At 44.1% G+C, this 22,632-nt stretch overlaps 2 protein-coding genes across 5 annotated transcripts; one reads left to right on the top strand and one right to left on the bottom strand.

Moving 5' to 3' along the window:
- The first annotated feature begins 1,451 nt into the window (after positions 1–1,451).
- LOC129187821 (zinc finger and SCAN domain-containing protein 20-like) lies at positions 1,452–12,112 on the top strand. 2 transcript variants are annotated; one of them, XR_008572469.1, is made up of 4 exons: positions 1,452–1,886; positions 3,993–4,142; positions 5,327–6,581; positions 6,677–12,112. XR_008572469.1 is itself a non-coding variant. In XM_054787550.1 (3 exons), exons 1-3 carry the CDS (start codon positions 1,547–1,549, stop codon positions 5,614–5,616), a joined length of 780 nt encoding a protein of 259 aa, XP_054643525.1. In that variant the 5' UTR covers positions 1,452–1,546; the 3' UTR covers positions 5,617–12,112. The 2 variants fall into 2 exon arrangements, 1 of the variants encoding a protein (XP_054643525.1); XM_054787550.1 differs by having other exon boundaries at positions 5,327–12,112.
- On the bottom strand, positions 5,261–22,169 carry LOC129187819 (protein FAM124A). Of its 3 annotated transcripts, XM_054787549.1 has the most exons (5): positions 21,971–22,169; positions 16,021–16,052; positions 11,511–12,265; positions 10,330–10,431; positions 7,188–7,337 (listed from the first exon to the last, which is right to left on the bottom strand). In XM_054787549.1, exons 1-4 carry the CDS (start codon positions 22,024–22,026, stop codon positions 10,366–10,368), a joined length of 909 nt encoding a protein of 302 aa, XP_054643524.1. In that variant the 5' UTR covers positions 22,027–22,169; the 3' UTR covers positions 7,188–7,337; positions 10,330–10,365. The 3 variants fall into 3 exon arrangements, with proteins under 3 accessions (XP_054643521.1, XP_054643523.1, XP_054643524.1); XM_054787546.1 differs by lacking the exon at positions 10,330–10,431 and having other exon boundaries at positions 5,261–7,337; XM_054787548.1 differs by lacking the exon at positions 10,330–10,431 and having other exon boundaries at positions 5,261–7,337; positions 21,742–22,121.
- Between the last annotated feature and the right edge of the window lie 463 nt (positions 22,170–22,632).

Raw genomic sequence — 22,632 nt, forward strand, 5'->3', positions numbered from 1 at the left:
TGTTTTTTGTTTTTTTAACCAGATTTCAGATTCACCTCACGAGGCCAGCTAGCAGGCGTACGGTGACATCAGCATTTGTCCATTGTCTGGTGTAATAAACACATCTGCATCATATTAAAAGTCAAACTGTCACACTGATATTTGATGCTGGTGTACCAATACCAACTATACGAGATAATGATACAGTACATCACAATATCAATATTGTGTACCACCCCTAATAGATGGGAATTGTATAGAAAATCACTATGATATTATTGTGATATTTTTTTTATATCAATAGTATCACAATACAATGATTGCATAACAATACAGTACATCACAGTATCCACCCCTAAGAAATAGACAGTGCAACAAAAACAGCAAGCAACAGGAGGCGGAGCCAAAAATATTTACCAGGAAGTGAAAGGGGAACTTCCTGTTAAGACAACTTGTAGATTTTGTCAAGCATTCCGCGTGAATTAAAGTTGATCTAAACTTTGATCTGAAGTTGTTTGTGATGTCCTATTTACTTCCTGTTTGAACCCAAGCCCCCCTCCACCCACTCACTCCTGGGGCCTTCAGGCAAGGATTAGAGGTGACTCCTAGTGTGTGTGTGCGTGTGTAGGGCGGGAGCGTCAGCGCTGTGAGCCGGTGTCGCCAGAGCGATCTGCCAGGTACGCCTGTGGGGATTAGAACCACTGGAGCTGCTCCACGCGGCCACCGCCGCCTCGTAGCGCAGATGCGAGTGAGGCGGGAAAGGAGCATGGGAACAAGGACGGGAGCCACAAATCCCAAACATGGCCGCAATTTGGGGGAAATGTTGCTTGTAACTACTGCAAATACTTAAACGTCCCGTTTCCACAGCGCAGTATTTACTCGTCTTAGAATGGTTTTACTTTCCTGTTAGAGATGTGGTAGTCATGAACGAGATGTTCAGAATTAGTGAGTTATTCACCCCTGCTGCTGCTAGCCACCCCCGCTAACTGTTCGGGGATATAAATCGAGAGGGATGTGCACGTGCACCGAGACGAGTCACTCGAGTGGAAGGAGTGGCCGATTCACATGAGTTTTTGCGCATTCGCTCTGTGTGAAACAAATACCCGACACGCCTCAGTGAGTAAACCATGAGAATTCGAGTCAGTTGAAGGAATCGAGTTTCCCATCTCTATTTTCTACTGACAAAAGCAGGTACTTTTGTAGTAGCCTTGCATTTATTTGATGTATTTGATAATTACCGTAACATAAAGGCTGGATTAACTTTTTTTTGAAGAAAGAAATTAGATAAGTACAGAAAAAATGTTGGGTTTAAAATAATAACAATAATAATTTAGACAAAAAAAGGATTAAAAATAATGTGTTTTATTTCATAAAGTCACTGATATTCTATCAGAAATAGTGAATAAACCCAAACAAAGAGCGAGCCGAGTGGATACCACATTGATGACGCAAACAACTGTTTTGCTGTCTTCGTACGTCATCAGTACGCGACAAAACAATTATTGACACCAGAAGCGAACAATAATCTGCTCTTTTTCTTTCGTGGTTTCTTTTAAATCCCACCAGCATGGCCCCACATAAGACCATCCCCTGGTCCGTGAGCGAGGTAACACAGTTCCTCATGTTGGTGTCGGACGAGAAGATCCAACTGGAGCTGGACGGAACCAGGAACGAGAAAGTCTACCGAGAACTTGCCCAGCAAATGGCTTCTTATGGCTACGAGAGAACTTTCCGGCAGTGCAGAGAGAAGTTGAAGAAGATGAAGAGCGACTACAGAGCCATCAAGGAGAACATCTCCAACAGGAAGGGCTGGAGATGGTTCCCTCACATGGACGCCATCTACGGCCACAGGGACGCCAGAAGAGCCAGGGACGATGGAGGTTTCCTGGAAGTCGTCATTGAGGACGGTGAACTGGAACTGTTGTCAATTTGCTTTTTAAAAACAGTCTTGAATCACTTATTTATTATTTTACTCTTTTTAGCCTCCCTTCGCTGCTTTATACGAGATCAGTATCATTATAAACTACTTCATATACTCTACATTTACAGATAATAGGATCTTTGACTAGCGTTTTTGGCAGTAGGTTCTTAAAAACAGCACGGTGGTCCTGTCATATGTAGAGGATCTTTGACTAGCGTATTTGGCAGTAGGTCCTGCCACATATACTGCTCAAATTAGAGGAACACTTCAAAAACACATCAGATCTAAACTGGGGAAAAATGATGTTGAATATGTTTCCTGATAATAAGTGGGTGATGTATTAGTAACAAAATGATGCCACATCATTTGATAGAAATGAAAATGATCACCCTATAGAGGGGGGAAATCAAAGACACTCCAAAAATAAAAGTGAAAAAATGATGCAGCACACTGGTCCATTTAGCTAAAATGTCATTGTAGCAACTCAAAATGATTCTCAGTAGTTTGCGTGGCCCCCACGTGCTTGTACGCATGCCTGACAACGTGGGGGCATGCTCCTAATGAGACTACGGATGGTGTCCTGGGGGATCTCCTCCCAGATCTGGACCAGGGCATCAATGAGCTCCTGGACAGTCTGAGGAGCAACCTGGAGGCGCCGGATGGACCTAAACATAATGTCCCAGAGGTGTTCTATTGGGTTTAGGTCAGGTGAACGTGGGGGCCAGTCCATGGTATCAATTCCTTCATCCTCCAGGAACTACCTGCATACACTAGCCACATGAGGTCGGGCATTGTCGTGGACCAGGAGGAACCCAGGTCCCACTGCACCAGCGTAGGTTCTGCCAACGGGTCCAAGGATTTCATCCCGGTACCTAATAGCAGTCAGGGTGCCGTTATCTAACCTGTAGAGGTCTGTGCGTCCTTCCAGGGATATGCCTCCCCAGACCATCACTGACCCACCACCAAAGCGGTCATGCTGAATGATGTTGCGGGCAGCATAACGTTCTCCACGGCATCTCCAGACCCTTTCACGTCTGTCGCGTGTGCTCAGGTTGAACTGGCTCTCATCAGGGAAGAGCACAGGGCACCAGTGGTGTAGTTGCCAATTCTGGTGGTCTATGGCAAATGCCAATGGAGCTCTACAGTGCTGGGCAGTGAGCACAGGGCCCACTACAGGACGTCGGGCCCTCGGGCCACCCTCATGGAGCCTGTTTCTGATTGTTTGGTCAGAAACATTCACACCAGTGGCCTGCTGGAGGTCATTTTGTGGGGCTCTGGCAGTGCTCATCCTGTTCCTCCTTGCACCTTCTACGGCCCTGTCCAGCTCTCCTGGAGTAACTACCTGTCTCCTGGAATCTCCTCCATGTGTCCAGGTACCGCAGTGATGCCCTGGTCCAGATCTGGGAGGAGATCCCCCAGGACACCATCCGTAGTCTCATTAGGAGCATGCCCCCACGTTGTCAGGCATGCGTACAAGCACGTGGGGGCCACACAAACTACTGAGAATCATTTTGAGTTGCTACAATGACATTTTAGCAAAATGGACCAGTGTGCTGCATCATTTTTTCACTTTCATTTTTGGGGTGTCTTTGATTTCCCCCCTCTATAGGGTGATCATTTTCATTTCTATCAAATGATGTGGCATCATTTTGTTACTAATACATCACCCACTTATTATCAGGAAACATATTCAAGATCATTTTCCCCCCAGTTTAGATCTGATGTGTTTTCCAAGTGTTCCTTTAATTTTTTTGAGCAGTGTATAAAAGATCTTGGACGAGCGTTTTTGGCAGTAGGTTCTTGAAAACAGGAGATTTCTCCGTTGATTTAGAGCAGGGGTCACCAACGTGGTGCCCGCGGGTACCAGGTAGCCCCCCACGACCACATGAGGCGTCCGCAGGCCTGCTTTTCATTCAGTTTTTCAGTTAATAATGTGAGAACACTAGAAAGAAAAGTGTTCTGAAACATAAAATGTGAGTTGTTGAGTTGAGTTATTAAGATTTAGGACTGAGCAAAGAGTTCAGTGTCATTGTTTGATACTGAAGTTGATTGTCCACACAGCGTAAACACTCTTGTCCTTCATGTCTTCAAGACTTGAGTCCGACGTTGGTGGAGGCGCCTAGCCCCAAAAGCGTCTCCGCCCCGCCGCCAGAAGCCACGCCCACACCATCGCAGCCGTCCGAGGTGGAGTCTGAGGAGGAAGATAACGTCAGCATGGTGGCGCAGTCCACGCCCAAACGCAGTACGTTTTACAATTACACTAAGTCCCCAACTTACGAACACAATTGGTTCCAGACGACCGTTCTAAAGTGGAATTGTTCTTAAGTAGGGGAAAAGGTAATATTAGCAATGATATAGGTACTACATGTACGTGTATACATATACAGTACATGTGTATGTATGTAAATATGAGTTTGGATGCAGTAGTAATATTAAACCAGGATCATTAATGAAAAAAACAATAATAAAAGTGATATAATAATACGTAATGATAAATGTTATTTACCTTTTGAGGAGTGGTCGAGCATACGTCGTTGTGGAGGAGGAGGAGTTATTGAAAAAAAGGACAAATGGTGGTGGTTAGACTCTTCTAAAAGAGGTAGTGTTCTGTGGGTGGTGTAGAATTAAGCAGGCCTATTAACTCTTCATAAGCTGTGCCGGGTTGCATGTACAGCTCACTGATCTAAAAAAAAGACTGGATCGAGCTTCTATTGTTTTATTTTTGAAGCCAATGGCGGCCATCTTGGTGAGACCACTTTGCTGTGAGACAACAGTATGGCAACGCACTGGTAAAACTTTTCAAAGTAAGAACTTTTCAAAGCAAAGCCGTTCAAGTAGTGGCACATATATCAGGTCAAAAAAAGGTGCCAAGTAAAAGTACTTACGAGTGGAAGGTTCTTGGGAAGTGCTTTTTAAGTTGTGTTTCTTCATCCTCGCTTCCTTCACTGGCACTCCTGATGTTTTTGATGATTTTTCACTAATTCTGCGTTCGTATACCAGCACAATCACAAAGCTGTGGCGCGTAAGGTGGTCTCGCCAAGATGGCGGCGATCGAAAAAATCTGGCTTCAAATTTTGGCGCGTGAAAACAATAGGTTGCTCGATCCAGTCTTTTTTTTAGATCAGTGGTACAGCTAAAATTTTGCTTTTCTTCATGTCTCCTCCCACTGGTCTTCATCGCCTGTTGGTCCCATTAGCAGTGTCACAGTGCCCTCTACTGGTCAACCATGTGAAATATGGACTTAAATATAAATAATTATGGGTTATAAGGCAAAACACATGAAAAAATAGACCAGTCAGCTTGTGTTCGTATCTACGAGTGTTCGCATGTCGGATGTTCGTTAGTAGGGGACTTAGTGTACAGCCTTTTGTCTCCCATTTATTTGCATTGTTGTCGGTTAAAAAAACAAGTTCTCTGATTTAATAGGACGGAAAGGCACACGCGAGTCTGAGCTAGTGGCCGTCCTCCGCCAGATCCACTCTGCCGACCTGAGGCACCATCAGGTGGAGGAGGCGCAGCAGGAGCGCGTCATCCGCCTGCAGGAGCTGCAGTTCCAGCAGCGGTCTGAACACTTCCAGCTTGCCTTGGAGGAGATGCGCCTGGCCAGAGAGATGGAGGAGTCTCTGAGGAGGGAGCAACTGGCGGCCACCAATGCATTCAATCAGGCTTTTTTAGGCATGGTCGGCAAGCTGGTGGAACGTTCCAGTCAGCAGTGATGTGCTACGGACACACTTTTTTGGGGTCTTTTTATCTGCACAGTGACACAGACACTTAATTTTTTATTTATAAGAAGATGCTAGGTGGAAGAACACTCCTTGATTGACAGCTGATCAGGTCCTGAAAGGAGAAGATGGATGAAAGGATGGTTGAGGGAATGCAATTCAGAAAACAAACACAAGAGGGCAGCATCGGACTGTACAGACAATACTGTTTTGGCTGACTGGGGTGTCCTGGGGTGTTGGCCTGATTGGTTCTGAAAAGTAGAGCAAAAAGTTACAATTTAAAGAGAAAAAGCTGAAATGATGAGACTAATAACTAATAATAGCAAAGCTTTGTCTTTATTTTACATCCCCCCCCCAAAGTGCACCGTACCTATACCCCATATGCTCTGGGAAAAGTTTGGACACCCCTGCGCTGTGAAGGCAACGCTGATTTTCATTCATTACTTGAGTTAACCTTTATTGGTCCTTCGCTGGCCTTTTATTCATGTTTTTTTCATTCCGTATGCAATCCCATGAGAGCCAATACAATACAAAAATTCTGCCTTGACAAAGATGATAATGTTAACAGAAAGTTATTAATCCAACCATATGTTTATTATTGTGCTTGTTTCCAATGTTTTGTCACACACGTAGCAAGATAAGGTCCCGTCAATCAAAAGTAAAAAAGCAAACATTATCTTTGTCATGGCAGCATTTTTACTATTGGCTGGGATTAGATTGTGTACCTAATGAAATGACCAGTGAGTGTTCAGTGAATGTGTGTTATTTCACCACATCTTTATGTTTATCCCTTAGGCCAAAGTTGTTGTTTTTTAAAGTAAACGAATGGAAAGAAATCAAACTTTTAAACATGTAAAGCAGTTCGTATACAAGTGAGTTTACGCTTGGAAAAAAAGCAACATGCACAAATACGCTAGATATGATGTGTCCACCAGGGGGCGGCACAGAGCAAAGTGAAGGTGAGTCCACCAGAGGGCAGCAGAGAACAAAGGCGCGCATCAAATGTAGAATTCCTGGTCGTCCTCATCATCATCCTGTGTACATTTCTCTGCAGGTGTTTGGTGGTCCTCATCGTTGTTCGTGGAGTCGTCACTGAGGGGCTGACACACTGTCGGAGAGTCCTTCGTCCCGGCAGAGACATGTGTCCGTCCAAATGTGGCCACCTTCAGGTTATTCTCAGCAATGTGTTCCGGTGGCGCCGGTGGAGGCCGTGAAGCCTCGAGGGCAGTTTGGACGTACGCAGACACCACAGTGAGGTCCACGCCGCCCGCTTGGACTTTATTCCCCGTGTCCACGTCCGTCTCCTCGGCACCGAAGAGAGCGTCCACGTTGAGCCGGAAGGGCGGGATGAGGGAGGAGCACCTCTGCTGACGGGGGCTAGCTGGAGAGGGGCCCGGCGAGGAGCAGGTGGAGCTGGACGAGCCCAGGTTGGGCAGAGAGAAGAGGGAGTTGGAGCGCTGGCCCCTCCCCCTGGACGGGTGGCACCAGTCGCGCCAGAACCACTCCCCGCCCCCCTCGTCTTCCTCACAGCAGAGCGGGAGAGAGCACACCGACACCTGGTGATGGTGGACTCTGGGACGGGATGTGCTCCTATGATGATGACGATGTCGGTGGCTCCTGTAGGAGGCGGAGCTCCAGGTAAAAGCGGGCTGAGCCAAGGAAGAGTCAGCAATGTGGGTGGGATCATGTCTGAGTTTGAAGTGGACGCCTTGGACCTGGCAAAGAAAGATTAGCAAGTTACTGGAGCAGAGACCCACAGCAAGGCCACACAATTCCAATCTGGATCAGCACCACATTGGACGGGTGTGTGAACGCTTTAAAGAAACTCAGACCACTTTCACTTAAAGGTGCTATTCCTCCTTGGCTCCAAATGACACTCTTTCCACCCCAAAATATAAAGCATCACCACTGGCGATCACAGGGGTGGCCAAAGTGCGGCCTGGGGGCCAGTTGTGGCCTGCAGCTGTTTTTTTACTGGCCCCCCTGCACATTTCAAACTAAAGAAAAGAACCACAAAAATCAAAAAAGAGAAACAAATTTGAATTCTAACAAGACAAAGTCTTAGAATAACGTATTATCTGGAAAAACAACATCATTTTAGTCGTATAAAGTTAAAGCAATATTCAAGAAAAAAGCAAAACAGCAAGTAAAGTCATTTTTGTAAAGGAAAAAATTACATTATGAGAACAAAGTCAAAATAGTAAGAAAAAAATATTTTAACAATAAAAAAGTTGCAGTTTTACAAGAATACATTTGTAATATTTAGAGGAAAACGTAAAAACACTTTAGTGGCTCCTAAGCCGCTTATCCTCATTCGGGTTGTGAGGGTATGCTGGAGCCTACGCCAGCTGCCTTTGGGCGACAGGCAGGGTACACCTGGACCATGCTAACCACTTGGCCACCGTGCGGCCCCCAACTCGTAACATTACGAGGAAAAATAATGTCATTTTAGTAGCACAGAGTTGAAATATTAAAGACAAAATACGTTATTTTGTCGGAATATCATGAGGAAAAAACAAAATGAAGTTGTCATTTTTGGAAAATTAGGTTGGGGAAAAAGTTTGAATATTATGGGAATAAGTCATAATATTACAAGAAGAAAGTTGAAAAAAAAACAGTAAAAATGGTGGGAAAAGAGCACTGAAGTTCATACCAATAATTTGCTGTTTCCACGTATTTCACAAAGCTGCATTCTCCATTGTGCCAATAGGCACCAGCCCGTCGTGTGCATGTACATAACCCACATAACCCCGCTGTCTCAATCTTCCTGATTTCTTCTTGTTTTTCGTCACACTGAAATGTTTGAGATCATCAAACAAATGTAAATATTAGTCAATGACAACACAACAACACAACATGCACTTTTGACATGGTTTTTTATTAAGTACCTACATGGCACTGTGTGGAAAAGGTCATTGCCCCCACCTGTTAAAACATAACTTAACTGAGATGAATGGAGATCTATCAGTGTGGGAAAGGTTATAAAGCCATTTCTAAAGCTCTGGGACTCCAGCAAACCACAGTGAGAGCCATTACCCACAAATGGCCAAAACATAGAACAGTAGTAAACCTTCCCAGGAGTGGCCGGCCAACCAAAATGACCCCAAGAGCGCAGCAGCGACTCATCCGAGAGGTCACAAAAGACCCCTCGGTTAAGGTCAGTGTTCATGACTCCACCCGATGCAGATTGATTGCAGTTGTTGCTGCTAAGGATGACCCAAGCAGTTGTCTCTCCCTAAATAATAAAGAGTTTCATGTAAAAAGTGCTTGTTGTGTAGTCATTGACTAATATTTACATTTGATGATCTCAAACATTGAAGTGGGACAAACATGCACAAAAATGAGAAATCACTTTTTCACACCACTGTAGACATGTTCAAGAAAATGCACGGGTGGCTCATTGCTCCTTTCCCAAACAATTAAAGAGATGGGGTGTCCAAAGTGCGGCGCGGACGACATTTATGGGCAGCGGCTGTTTTTTGAAAAAATGGTTTTATTGGCCCTGTGCACTTTCTAAAAATGAAAGTAAACCGCAAAAAAAAAAACCCAACAGCAGTAGTTTTACACGAATAAAGATGAAATGTTAAGAGGATGAAGTCATAATATTAAAAGAAAAAATAGCATAAAACTGAAAACTTGAAGGAAAAAAAAGGCATCATATGAGACGCAAACAAAACAATGAAGAACGCTGCATTTTTTTTTGCAAAATTAGGTTGGGAACAGTTACTACTTTATAATGAAGTCCAACTACTATACAGTAACAATACAGTAAAGTCAGAATATTAGGAGAAGAAATGTACAAGTTGAAATATTTGTAAAAATACAAGAAAACAAGTGTCATGTAAGGACAAAAAGTTGAAACTAGTCATACGTGCTCTGTCACCGAAAACACACGGCTGAGATAAAGGCTGTTTCTTTCTTGACTGTAAATCTAAAGTAATGTACACGTTATCATCACGGTGAGATGAAACATACTTGGAAAGATAATACACGAGGTCCCCAACTTACGAACACAATTGGTTCCAGACGACCGTTCTTAAGTGGAATCGTTCTTAAGTAGGGAAAAGGTAATATTACCAATGATATATGTAGGTACTACATGTACGTGTATACATATACAGTATATGTGTATGTATGGAAATATGAGTTTGGATGCAGTAGTAATATTAAACCAGGATAATTGATGGAAAAAACAATATTAAAAGTGATATAATAATACGTAATGATAAATGTTATTTACCTTTGAAGAGGAGTGGTCGAGCATACGTCGTTGTGGAGGAGGAGGAGTTATTGAAAAAGAACAAATGGTGGTGGTTAGACTCTTCTAAAAGAGGTAGTGTTCTGTGGGTGGTGTAGAATTAATCAGGCCTATTAACTCTTCATAAACTTTAATCACACGCTCTGTCCGGGTTGTATCATAAAGCTACAAAGGAGCTAATAGCTAACAGTGTCACAGTGCCCTCTACTGGTCAAGCATGTACAGTAGCAGTATAAATACTAATTGAGCGACTACAAAATAATAATAATAATAGTAAAATAAAATAAAGTAAAATAAAATATAGACCAGTCGGCTTGTGTTCGTATCCGCGAGTGTTCGCTAGTTGGGGACGAGTGTATTTTCGAGTGTATTTATGTGGGTGCATTATAGTGGGTACAGGAACACCACCTCCACTGAGCACACACACACACACACACACACACACACACATTGTTTAGGAGTCCCAGCAACATCTGGAGAAGTCATCATGGGTGGATCACACGTCCAAGTAGAGAAGTCTCGACTACACGTGGTGGTCTCCAACACTTGTTCTGCACATGAAAGGCGGCCACAAGTCAGGTTGCAGTGTTCCCTGCAGGACCACAATCTACCTGTGGCACCGGGTTGTGCACTTGATGATGTAAAACTCCACCAAGAATCTGGATTTTCAAAAACTACAAGTCAGTGTTTGCGGGTGTAAACGGGTAAAATGGAGCTTCTTCTGGTTTGTGTCCTAAAAATGTGTGATATTTGACTTTGTTGAGTGGCAGACGCGCATGTTAAAAACAACATTCCTGATGTTTCCTGGGTTCTACGTGAGCCTGCTTTTGACGTTGCGTCCAACGAGATCAATGCGCTGAGTGGTTCAAAGCGTGGACACCAAAGAGCAGCTTGTCACGGAACATTAGCACCTTGTTTCCCTCCAATCCCACTAATGGACGGCTGATTAATCCCAATTGGACTTTCCAAACTAATCTGCTGCCACCTGGACCCAGATCCCATCTGAAATCGCATGGGACAAGGGACTTTTCAGGATAAATACGCCGCTTAAGTCCAAAGTTGAACAATATGTGGCACTTTTTCTGAAGACTTTTTGCAGCAGTCCTTGGATGAGCGTCAACAAAGGGTGCCGAGAGAAGAAGAAGACCACAGGCAGGGTGACACGTAGAGTAAGCAGACTTGCATTCAAAGCCGTAAGACTCCGGCGTCACCGTACGCTAACTCTCTTGACAGCTTAGTTACATATTTATACAGTGTTTCACTTCTTTTTACACTTGTAAGACATTTCGAAATGTTAAAATGCGGCTTAAGTTACTGCCTATACACCTAAATAAGCTTTTATGATGGCCACAGTTTGACCCTGGAACAGATTATTTCTACTTCCCTCTTGTTTTGTTTTTAGGTTTCACTATTATGCACTGCTGCACTTCTTTTTACACTTGTAAGACACTTAAGAATGTTCAAATGTGACCTAAAACAATAAGGGCCACAGTGTGACCCTGGAACAGATGATTTCTATTTCCCTTTTGTGCGTTTTTCCATTAAACTGTGCTTCACTTCTTTTTACACTTGTAAGACACTTAAGAATGTTCAAATGTGACTGACAACATTTCATTCAAGACCTTCTCACCTGAAGGAGGATTTTATTACCATCGTAGTCTTCCGTCTGCCAGCGAACGTCACTGATTGGACTGCACGGGTTGGGGAGGAGGGGCACCAGCGCCCCCACGTCTCGCACCCTGACCTCCATTACAGCCGAGTCCAGAGCCGCCGGCCTTTGACCTCTGGGGAGCCTCTTGAAGGACAGCTGGATTTCCATGTCCGGGTTGGAGTAGACCACCAGGAAGCAGAAGTCCTGCTTCTTCTGGGCCAGCCGGCGCTGAAGCAGCAGCTTGTAGAGCCGCACTGTGTCGGCGTAGTTGTCATGGCAACAGTACAGGGTGAAGCGCACAATCTCCTTGCCGTAGTGCACCTGCCGCACTGCCCACAGCGGCGTGCCGGGCGCTAAGGTGAAGAAGTCCTGAGTGCTCGGCGCCAGCGGGAGCATCCTCCGCCCGCCGCTCACCTCCTCGCTGTGATGGTGGCGCCAGGGGGGCCGCCTGAGAGAGCGGTGCGGCTCCTCGCCGCCGCAGCCCTCCTGTAGGAACAAAATGACCGCCAGGGCCGGCTGGGGGGCGCCCGCCTGGACGCCGCTGTGATGCCGTTTGGGTCGGGGGTGCCGGGAGAAGCCGGCCCGCTCTGAGACCTTGAAGAGCTGCAGCTCAGGGTGGACCCATGCCAGGATGCCATCTGCTGCCCGCTGCAGGAAGAGACCCTCGCCGGGATCGGCAATCAGGTGGACGCTGACCAGGAAGGGGTCCTGGAGCTCGCCCATGGACACGTCACCTCCACGGACAAGAGACAAGACAGTTAAACATTTCCTTGTTCTCTGGCTCTCTTATGAGTCATCATTAGCGCCGTGGGGACGTCACGTCTGACACCACTAACACACTTTTTATGCAACACTTGCTCTTTTTTCCAACACACTCTGCCTTTGTGCGCTCACTGGCCGCACACACTGCTGGTGACACAGTAGAAAAGAACACACGTGTGAGTGATTAGCAACACTGGAGACTGTGTGTGTGTGTGTGTGAGTGTGTGTGTGTGTGTGTGTGTGAGTGTGACATGATGGGGGAGGAGCTGGCCATAAGAAGGAAAATGTTCCAGTTTGCAAAGTGAATTAAAACCAAAACTAAAATTAAAAGTGTGAAGGTGTACCTAATATTTTGATAAGTGGGTGACCCGACGACGACATTTACAAAGTTTTTTTCTGGCATCTCAATCAAGATATACAGTAATCCCTCGCCACTTTGGGCTTCAAATTTTTCCCAAATATATTGATGAATAAATAATCCCAATGTAGTGGTTGAATGCGGCCTATCATTTGTCAAACATATACATATTTAAGAACACTTTTAAACCTAAAGTAAGCATTCTCAAGCATAAAAATGGCTAAACGAAAACAAAGACGTTGTGATGATATGTAGTATTGTACGCTGGTCACTAGGTGTCAGCAATGCTACACTGATGAGACAATAGCCACCAGGAAGTAAAAAGAGTCTGTATTACATTTGATTGTCTCTTATGTTTACTACTTCTTGGAGTGTAAAGGTGGCTATTGGAGTGCACGTCTAGAGGGCTCCAATCATGTTCAAGTCCGTATTTAGAAGGTCGTAAGGAGGTCATATATGTCAGACTCCCAAACCAACGTGGACTCGCCAGTGTTTGTCTGCCTCGTGACTGCTTTTTTTAAAAAAACCCTCATTAAATCCCAGTCATTTTTCAAAATTCAACCCCTTCAGTACCGGACATTTAAGATCATTTTGACTGATTTTTCAAGGCACACAGATTATGTTCAATGGTAACCTATCAAAGGAAAGATTGGACTCGTTTGTTCTTGTAATCAGCAGTAGAACATACTGTGGGTACATTTCAGGAAAATATCACTTCCCAACAAAAAAAGGGAGGAAAAGGATACATTTCAAGCATAACTTTCACTTTGACACTTTTTTTTTTTTTTTTGCTTTTGTGACACCTCAAATATCTAAACAACGATACCACAACACAAAAAAGGGTCGTCTTACATCAAAGTCATTTATTTACAAATATAGCATCATGAACGATTTACAATTTTCACATTTGGAACTGAACTGTGCGTGTGCACGTGCACTCCTCCACGCTGCCTCACTTCCTCCTTGCTGTGGAGTGTGTTTTTGCATGCAAAAGGTCTATCAAATGCACTGCTGCCACCTTGTGGCTGTTTTTATGGCTTAAAACTGCAGTGCACTGCTCTTTTTGCCTCTTGTGCAAAATAAAAGTAAAAAGCATATCAATACGTCTGTAGGAGCCATCTATGTTGCTTTTGGGTTTAGTTCACCTGGTTTGTGTTAGGGTAATTGTGGCGTGCTATAATTGGTTGACCACTGGTGGCGGTATGGAGGTGTTGCATATATACAGGTAGGTGCGGATGTGATGGTGCATGAAATCAGGGTGACGGGAGGTCACCACTTTGCACCACTTTGACACAATCCATACATTCAAGCAGCCATAACATTTGCCATCTTGGACATATAATTCATCGTTTTCCCTTTGTATACAATAAATACGATATTAATTCCAACGTAAGCATCCGTCTGGACATTGCATTATTGGAGCGAGTTATTTCCTGAATTCCCCGCACCCAGAAGCGACCAGGACGAGACGTAACTGTCGCTACAACGTCTTTGGTATTGAATGAGTTAAGGTAAAACATTACAAATGAAAAAGGCCCATCCTCGCTGTTGTAATGGTAAATATTTGATACTTTAATATTCATGTTAGTGTTAGCATCCGTGTGACTTTTGATCGGAGCAACCAGACTCAGTCAAGAAGACCAACGATACTTGTGCGTCACACGTGAGCGTGCGTCTGCTGGCACCAAACAAGCAAGTGTTCACGTGGTCATGTGACTCTCAGGCTTCTGTTGTGATGCTCTTGTTTAAAAAAGAAAATTCATATTTTTCCTTCCTAATTTCTTTCAGATCAGGAAATGCTTGGACTCAGAACAGCCGTGGCCATGTTGACGACGCACACGCCCACAGACATCTGCACTCATGCATTACAGCATGTGTCTCTACTCTGGTGGCGTCTTGTTGTTCTTAGCGTCTGGCCCACACTGACAGGCACGCCCTCCATTCAGGCGCACACACCCGCAGAAACAACACGGGTCTTGGTCACCCGCTCCTTGTAACCATGGTAACTATCAACCAAGCGATGCTCTGCAGCTACTGGTACAGATGCTGACACGTTACTGCTTTGTTGCTGCAGGAAATGCGATCCGGGGAGGCTGAGGTCAAAGTTCACGGGTTAAGCCCACCTGCATAAACATGAGCGAGCTCTCCAGGCAAGCTTAAATAAACTCGTGTGGCGGCAGGAGACCGACGTGCGCCACATGGCGCATCACCACCGTTGCAAGTCATAATAAACACGGTGTGTCACGCACGCAGTGTTGGACTTCCGCTTCCCGAGGAGCAGATTAACAAGCCGCTAGTGGGTCTAATCCTCATCATGACCCAGAAACCATACCTTCTCAGAACTGGACCTGCTCAAGCATTCACTCCACTAGTAAAACATTTACAGTACGTCACAAAAGTGTGCCCAGGCGCCATTTGCGGCCCTTGCCTGTTTTTATTTACGCCGCACCCTGAAGAAGGAGCAAGCCCGCATGCGTTGGTGTATTTGAATGTTTTGTAGCCCATCAAATTAGCGGCCTTTTACTGTATATTTTGCAAACCTCGTTGAGTTCTTGGACCTGGATTTTTTTATGCCCGTTTCTTCATAAGTCTTCCTCTGCTTTTATTTTTTTATTGGCCCGCCGCACATAATTTAACAAAAAAAAACAACAAGTGGAAAAATCACAAGTAATTTTACAAGAAAAAAGTCAAAATATTAAGAGAAAAAGAGAGAGAGGAAAAAGTCAGAATTTTATGAGAACAACATTGTAATATTATGAGGGAAAATAAAGTCATTTTCACAGCATAATGTTGAAATGTTAAATGCATTTTTTTAAAAGTCATAATACGAAAAAACAAAACAAAACAACAAATAAAGTTGCAATTTTTGGAAAATTGCGTTGTGAAAAAAGTTAAAATATTAGGAGAATGAAGTCAACATATTATGGGAATAATAATTTTCTTATTTCTCTTCATTTTACTAGCATTAAGTTGACATATTTTTTTAAAGTTGTAATATTATGAGAAGCAAACAAAATAAAGTACTTTTTTGGAAAATTAGGTTGGGAATTAAACTATAATATTAAGGAAATAAAGTCCAAATACTGTGGGAATAAAGTCGTAATGTTACAAAGAAAAAAATGACAAAGGTTATTTGAGAAGAAATATTTGGAAAATAAAACAAAAAAGCAACGGCAAAAATGGGGAACAAAGAGCAAAGTTGACACTAATAAAAGGCTTTTTCACCGATCTCTTGAAATATATACCATATATAACTTGTTAGCATATCTACACGTGCTGCTTTACATCACAGTGGCCAATGTAGCCTTTCATGTTTGTGTACGTGTGTGAGTGTGTGTGTGTGTGTGTGTGTGTGTGTGTAGTACTCACTGCTTGTAGACGACAGGGGACTGTAGTCGGACCTGCAGAAGACAACAGAAGGTGAGACGCTTTCATTGACACTCCAGTCCAGTCCACAAAACAAGTACACATGGCCTCACAGTAGAAAAAAAATCACCATCTGGATTCACACTAATATGCTGTCCAATTTGGAAAAGACCAAAAAGATCCCCCAGCGAGCCTCGCCAACCAGGACGGGTTAGCTATCATTCATTCATCAGCCCACGGGAGGAGCGATGTCATTCATGAATTGACTCTTAGAGTCTTGTGTTTTTATGTCAAATTTATCGCCACAATAAGAAGTTAATGGAAATTCCCTTTGGCGCCACTACTTTTTTTGACTATCTTGTTTGACCCTCGGCCCACACCGTAGTTTGAGAAAATGCAGCATTGTTGCAGTTGATGTTGAGCCACAAGCGGCAACAAATATGAAGAGAAATGGACACAAGGGTATTTTCAATGGCGAGTGTAGTGTCAGTGCCCTTGCAGATGGCAGCTGGCTGTGAGTTGAGTGCTTTTTATTGTCATTTGTACACCACTACTGCTCCTTTGGCACACCAGTGTGCCACCTTGTGCGTTTTTTTTTTTTTTGCTAGATGTGGGCCGTCCCTCGGCTCTGAGCTGCGAGCTAAAATTTGTGTTAGGAGTTGCTGGTGACCGGCAGGCATAGCCGAAGACAGCTATTTGGAGGGCTTGTAGTCCTAGTTCTGTGAACTACTGACTGTTCTTAAGTACTTTATTTTTTGAAAGTTGTCAATATTTCTTTTTCTAAAACCCTGTTTTCGTTTCCCTTAGTTGACGGGTGTTTTTTCAAACCTTTATTTGTAATGTTAGTCCAATAATTTGCTTGAATAGAATGTTATTTGAGTGGTGGACAGTTTACCTGAAGCCGAGGTCACAACCGGGCGTGCAATTTTGGGCATTCACCAAATCTCTGCGTTTTTTTGTTTGAATAGAACGCTGTTGTGTTGACCATGAAGGAGTAAGATTTTGACACGCATACGAAATATCCGAACGTCTGTTGAAACCTGACACTAGCAAACGTACGAAAGTCACACGTTGGCCTTACGGACAACACACAAAGACGAACAAAGTGAAAAAAAAACATAAGCCTAAAAAAACCTCTGCGGTCGGTCTACGGCTCAAAAATCTCATGTGTTGGCTGCGTTTTTTTTGTTGCGGCCCGTAGGAGCCCGTATGACTGGTTGTGACCTCGGCTTTATCGAGATCTACTTGTTGTACGTTGTCTTTTTCCATATGCATATTTTTATACAGTGAGGTCCATTTTGTGTTGAGCTGTTTAAAAAAACTGCACATAACTTTAAAATGATCTTTCAAAGGCGCAGTTATTATAGATAAAAACGTATTTCTATCTGTGATTAATTACAAGTTAACTATGGACGAAGTGCGATTAATTGCGATTCAATATTTCAATCGATTGACAGCCCTAGTTTTTATGATATTTGATACTCTTCTCTAACAGATCTGCTGAGCTAAGTTGGTTGGTCCTGACCAAAGACACTAGATCAGGGGTGCCCATTACGTCGATCGCGAGCTGATCTAGCGCCTTTGATCAGGACCAACCAAATTAGATCTTTGAGACTTGGTCATTTTAAAAGTACCTCGCAGGCTGAAGAAGTGTGAGCACCCCCGCACTAGACAGAAAAACAGATTCTGTAGTAGGCCGTGCGCAGGTTTGGCCGCCATGACGGTAAGCAGAATCCAGATGCGGTGCACTGAGAAGATGTACTCGGCACACTCCATGGTGATTGTTTTCCTTACCTTCTTGTCTGCATGTGGTCTATTGTCTCTGTGTGAAATTTTATGTCCAAAATTTTAGTCGGAGTAGGACAAACCGTAAGGTTGGTGGTTCAATGCCCGCTTCCTCCATCCCAGTCACTGTTGTTGCGTCCTTGGGCAAGGCACTTCCACTTAAGCTGTCACGTTTTAGTAAGAAGAACACGGTGGATTTGGGAGTTAGTCCACATAGACGGGCTGTCGACTTAAGCAGGTCCCATTGTAGTCGTACACAAGCTGTGCACTGACTACTCTAAAGTATGTGCAGGTTTGTTTTGATAGTATTTCAGTAGAATACTTCAACCTAGAAAGAGGACACACAAGCACCGTTTGTGTGCACATGACTTGTCTGGTGGACTGACGAGGTTGTCGGGAAGGATGGTAAGTTTGTGTTTCCTGTCACGGGACGTCACTAACGAGAAAATGAGGCAGGAAACACTGGAGCGCCGTAAAGACGTCATGGCGACTGAAAACAATTTGGAGCTCTGACCCAACAGGACCAATTCAGACACACGCCCAGCGCTGCCGTCCAACAACAACAGAGGACGCTGGCAGCACGCTTGGCTGGCTGGGCTGCAGTGTGGCCTGACGGCCTTTGGACCGGCACCAAGCTGCTGGTTTGGCTTTTGGAAGCCACTCTGGCTTTTTTTTAAAATTTGATTTAGGAAGCGAGGCAGGAAGGAAAGAGAAGACATCCGGTATGACATCAGGTAGGACCCTTGGTTACCTCTGCCAAGGTAACGCTCTGAACACAAATTGAACGAATGGAAAATCCCTAAAGTACCTAAGAAAGTTCTACAGATGCAGCGGACCAGGTCCAGATCCTGTGTGGTCCCGTCCCCCTAACAGTCCTGGCAATAACAAGCTCCAAACCGGCACTCAAAAACATCCCCAAAATGCAAATAAAAGCACATTTAACCAAGGAGCGCGTTCAGGAATTCTGTCTGATCCGGTTCCTGCCTTGAGACGGGTTTTGTCCAACTTTGGACGATGGGATCAGAATCAAAGCGAGCCTTGTGGGTCGCCCTGCACGAGCACGCCAAACATGTCGCTGCATAAACAGACAGGGAGACGCCATGACCGCGGTGATGGAGATAGAGAGGAAGAGGAGGCCTGAGAGGAAGATGTGTCTCTGGTTTGACTCGCACACACACACACGCACACACACACGCACACACACACACACACACACACTGCTGTTGTCTGGTTCTAGTCCAAACAACGTTAACTGTGACAGCAGCGAGGCGGGTGGTGTAGAAAGAGTGCTTCTAGGCCTGGAAATGTTCATACATCACAGCATATCAGAGCAATCACCAGATACAGTCGCATGAAAATAAGCCCCCCTGTTTACATCTAGCAGTACAGTTCAGTACGGTTTGGCGTGATATGTCATCTTTGACATTTCGACAGTGAAGGGCCCCGTACTGTCCCACTTTTCAGCACACTTTCATGGTGGCACCACTGGTCTGGCAAACTGAACTGTGCTGTGCAGCTTAATGGAAGCGTGTCTTTAGTTCATCTGCGGCTTTATTTTTTATTTAGAAGAAAATAAAATCCAATACCTAGTGGAACAATTTCCAGGCCCGTTCCCTGGCTGGGGCTTGAACCCGCGCTCACAAATGAAATGAAAGTTGAGCAGCGCTAGTGTAAAGGCTGTGCACAAGCATGTTGATGAACCTCGCTTCCCGACACCATAAGAACTGCGCCGGACAACGAGTCGACAGCTCGGGCTTTTAGCTTGTTTGCTAGTCAACGCTCATTGTGAACCTGCGTTACAGTAGGCAACGAGCTAAAAGCCCGAGCTGTCAACTCGTTGTCCGGCGCAGCTCTGAAGGCGTCAGGGAGTGAGGTTTACCGAAGTATTGTAGACGACTGGAGTACCACATTGCGGTTCAAATTTTGCGTCTTCACTCGATTACATTTTTTCAAAAATATATAAATTATTAAATCATGCTGCTTCATGGTTGAATGCGACCTATTATTAGTCAAAATGTACGCATATTCAAGCAAATGATGCATATTTTTTGCCTACACCTTCAAGTACAACAATGGTTAAATGAATTAAAATACAAACAAGAAATTTAAAGACGTTGTAGTGTTCTACACTGGTCACTAGGTGTCGGTAATGTTACTGTAATGTTTGGTGAGACACACAAGCACCAGACTTGATCACCGGAACAACAGGCTTTTATTGCAGGTTTGAATTACCTCACAACAGGCACAATAACCCCTAATAAAACTTCCTAATAAAAACTAGTGTTGCGGCTGCAACCCACGCAAGCTGAAACGCAACTCTCCCCTAGGGAACACATTTATAACAAAGCACACAAGCACAAGTCTTATTTATGTCTCAAATGGCCCATTTTCTCTTACTATGTCTACTATATTGGGTTATAAGAGTGTAAAGGTGACTATAGGGGTGTTATTTCATGTCTAGAGGGCTCTGATCGTGTTAAACCCGTATTTAGAAGGTCGTAAACAAGGTTTTCTGTGCTCTAATTACGAAGATATATATCATTTAGGAATCCACGGAAATTCACTTATCACAGTAGGGCCTGGAACCAATTAACCGCAATAAACGAGGGGCTACTGTATCGTTACTGTACCTATTACGTTAGGAACCAATAAATATTTGGAGTGCTGCTCTTCCGTCCAGCAGCGAGTCACACTTTTTTTCTACTTTGATTGCATGTGAATATTTACAGCAATAACGCCTTTTGACATTCACTACCACTGCAGTGTGACTTTTCAGTCGTTACACAGCATTACACAATTACACAACGTTAGATTTGTGTCTGTTTCATGCTAATCCTGTCCTTGCCACCGCGCTGTATTTAAAGTCCAAATGTGAAGCGGTTCCATCCAGCCACGCTGCCATTAATCCCATTTGTGGATCCTTAATTCACATCAATGGGATGTGGGAAAAAGATTAGGGCCAACTGCACCGCACACAGGACACATGAAAAAAAAGGACGTATACGCAAACAGACAAGTCAACATCTTAATCCATTCCTCGCCACAGGAGTACTTACTGCACACTTCCTATCTACAGTAGTCTAACACAATATTAGCTACACTTGCACAATCCAGTCTGCTGAGAGCTGTGGCTAAAGGGGACCTGGGCAAACTTTGGCGCGCGAGCCATACACGGACCGCTAAGCAAATTACATTGAAGCTGTAGCCAACAATAGGATTTGCAATGGTACTTTTAAATTCCTGAACGATCTAAATCATTCCAGTGGTTTCTGGAGTGATAAACGGGTCATTACGGTAATTACAAAGACTGCAGCACAGCAGCTTCAGGAAGGCTTTCATGCGAAGCAGAACGGGGATTTGTTTCAGATGCGAGCTTTCTGGGACAAAGGTCTGCAGAAAAGTAGTACTTTATGGGACATTTTGGTGTTTTTTGTCAGCGTTTTTTGGAAAACATGTGGAGGAGGTGGTCCGAAGGGACATTCACACACTTGATGTTCAGTCTTTTTTGGTACATAGTTCACAATGTAAATCCCAAATCCTTTATTGGTGTACATTCTAGGTGTCTTATTCAGAAAAAAATGAGAAGTCCAGTTCAGTTTTTTTGAGTCGGGCTGTCATCATGCTCTGGCTTAACACTTTCCGCATGCGGTAATGCAAAACAAAGGATGCCAGATGCTTAAATGACTGTCCATTGTGTGGCCAATTTAGACCAGTGGGGTCTGCGAGTCAAAAAGTTTGCCCAGACCTGATCTAAAATGTCGGCCACCTTATTTGAGAGGGTCAAATGGTCCGAAACGTTATTGACACGTGTCTTGTATTGACTCTCATAGACATAGAGCATCTTAATCCGAGTTTAAGTGTCCTGTGTGTGGGTGACGTGGTCATTAACGTGTCACGGGGTCACTAAACAGCACACAAACAAGATGAAGAAGAACATACCACTCGTGAGGTCCATCTCTGACTAAAGTCTGCAAGCAAAGTGAACACAAACACATTCATCGAAATAAAACTTCGCTGAGAAAGAATAGTGTTCAGGCAGCATCTCCAACCAGAGCAATTGAACTCACATTCTTCAAAACACGTACTATGTTGAGCTACATTAGGTTGTGTGTATTGCTTGTGAGCCGAGCATCTGGTAGTCATTTCTCTCCTTTTCTGCACAACTCACCCTGCAGTTTCTGCACCAGAATCCACGCACTCATCTTCTACAGAGGTTTTTTCCATCTCAGAATGTCTCAAAAAAATGTAGCGAGGGGCATTGTTTGCAAAATCCACAGAGAGAAGTCTCGAAAACAAGCAGATTACATCCACGGCGGGAATGTAAGAGCCGAGCCGAGCCGAGCCGGGTGTCTGCAGCCCATTGACTGACTGACTGGCCCTGAATGCAACGTCACAAGCAACAGGCGACAGTAGTCAGAATGTGGCGCCTTAAGGTACTGTGGGAAATCGTAAAGTCGCTGTTGCCCGGGGTGGTGAGGCGGAGCAGCAACGTTTACTTACACAGTGCGGGTTCACACAGAATTCCTCCAAAATACTTAAAGGAGAGCTAACACAAATATGGATTTTATTGGGTTCCAAAAAAATCCCTCCAGATTTGAGTATTTTCCAGTCTTTGGAGGCAGCATGCGAATTTGTGTTGCTTTCACGCCCTCAACTGGTTTGTTGCGGAAATGAAACATTATCCCTTTTAATTTTCCAATATGCGTATAGTATTTACGATATAACCAAAAAAATATAAAGTAACAATTTATGCCCATATGAAACTATAAACAATAGTATTTCACATTTTCACATTTAAGACGCACAAGGGGCGACGACGACATTATGACG

The sequence above is a fragment of the Dunckerocampus dactyliophorus genome, chromosome 9, assembly GCF_027744805.1.
Source record: "Dunckerocampus dactyliophorus isolate RoL2022-P2 chromosome 9, RoL_Ddac_1.1, whole genome shotgun sequence".
Taxonomy (NCBI): Eukaryota; Metazoa; Chordata; class Actinopteri; order Syngnathiformes; family Syngnathidae; genus Dunckerocampus; species Dunckerocampus dactyliophorus.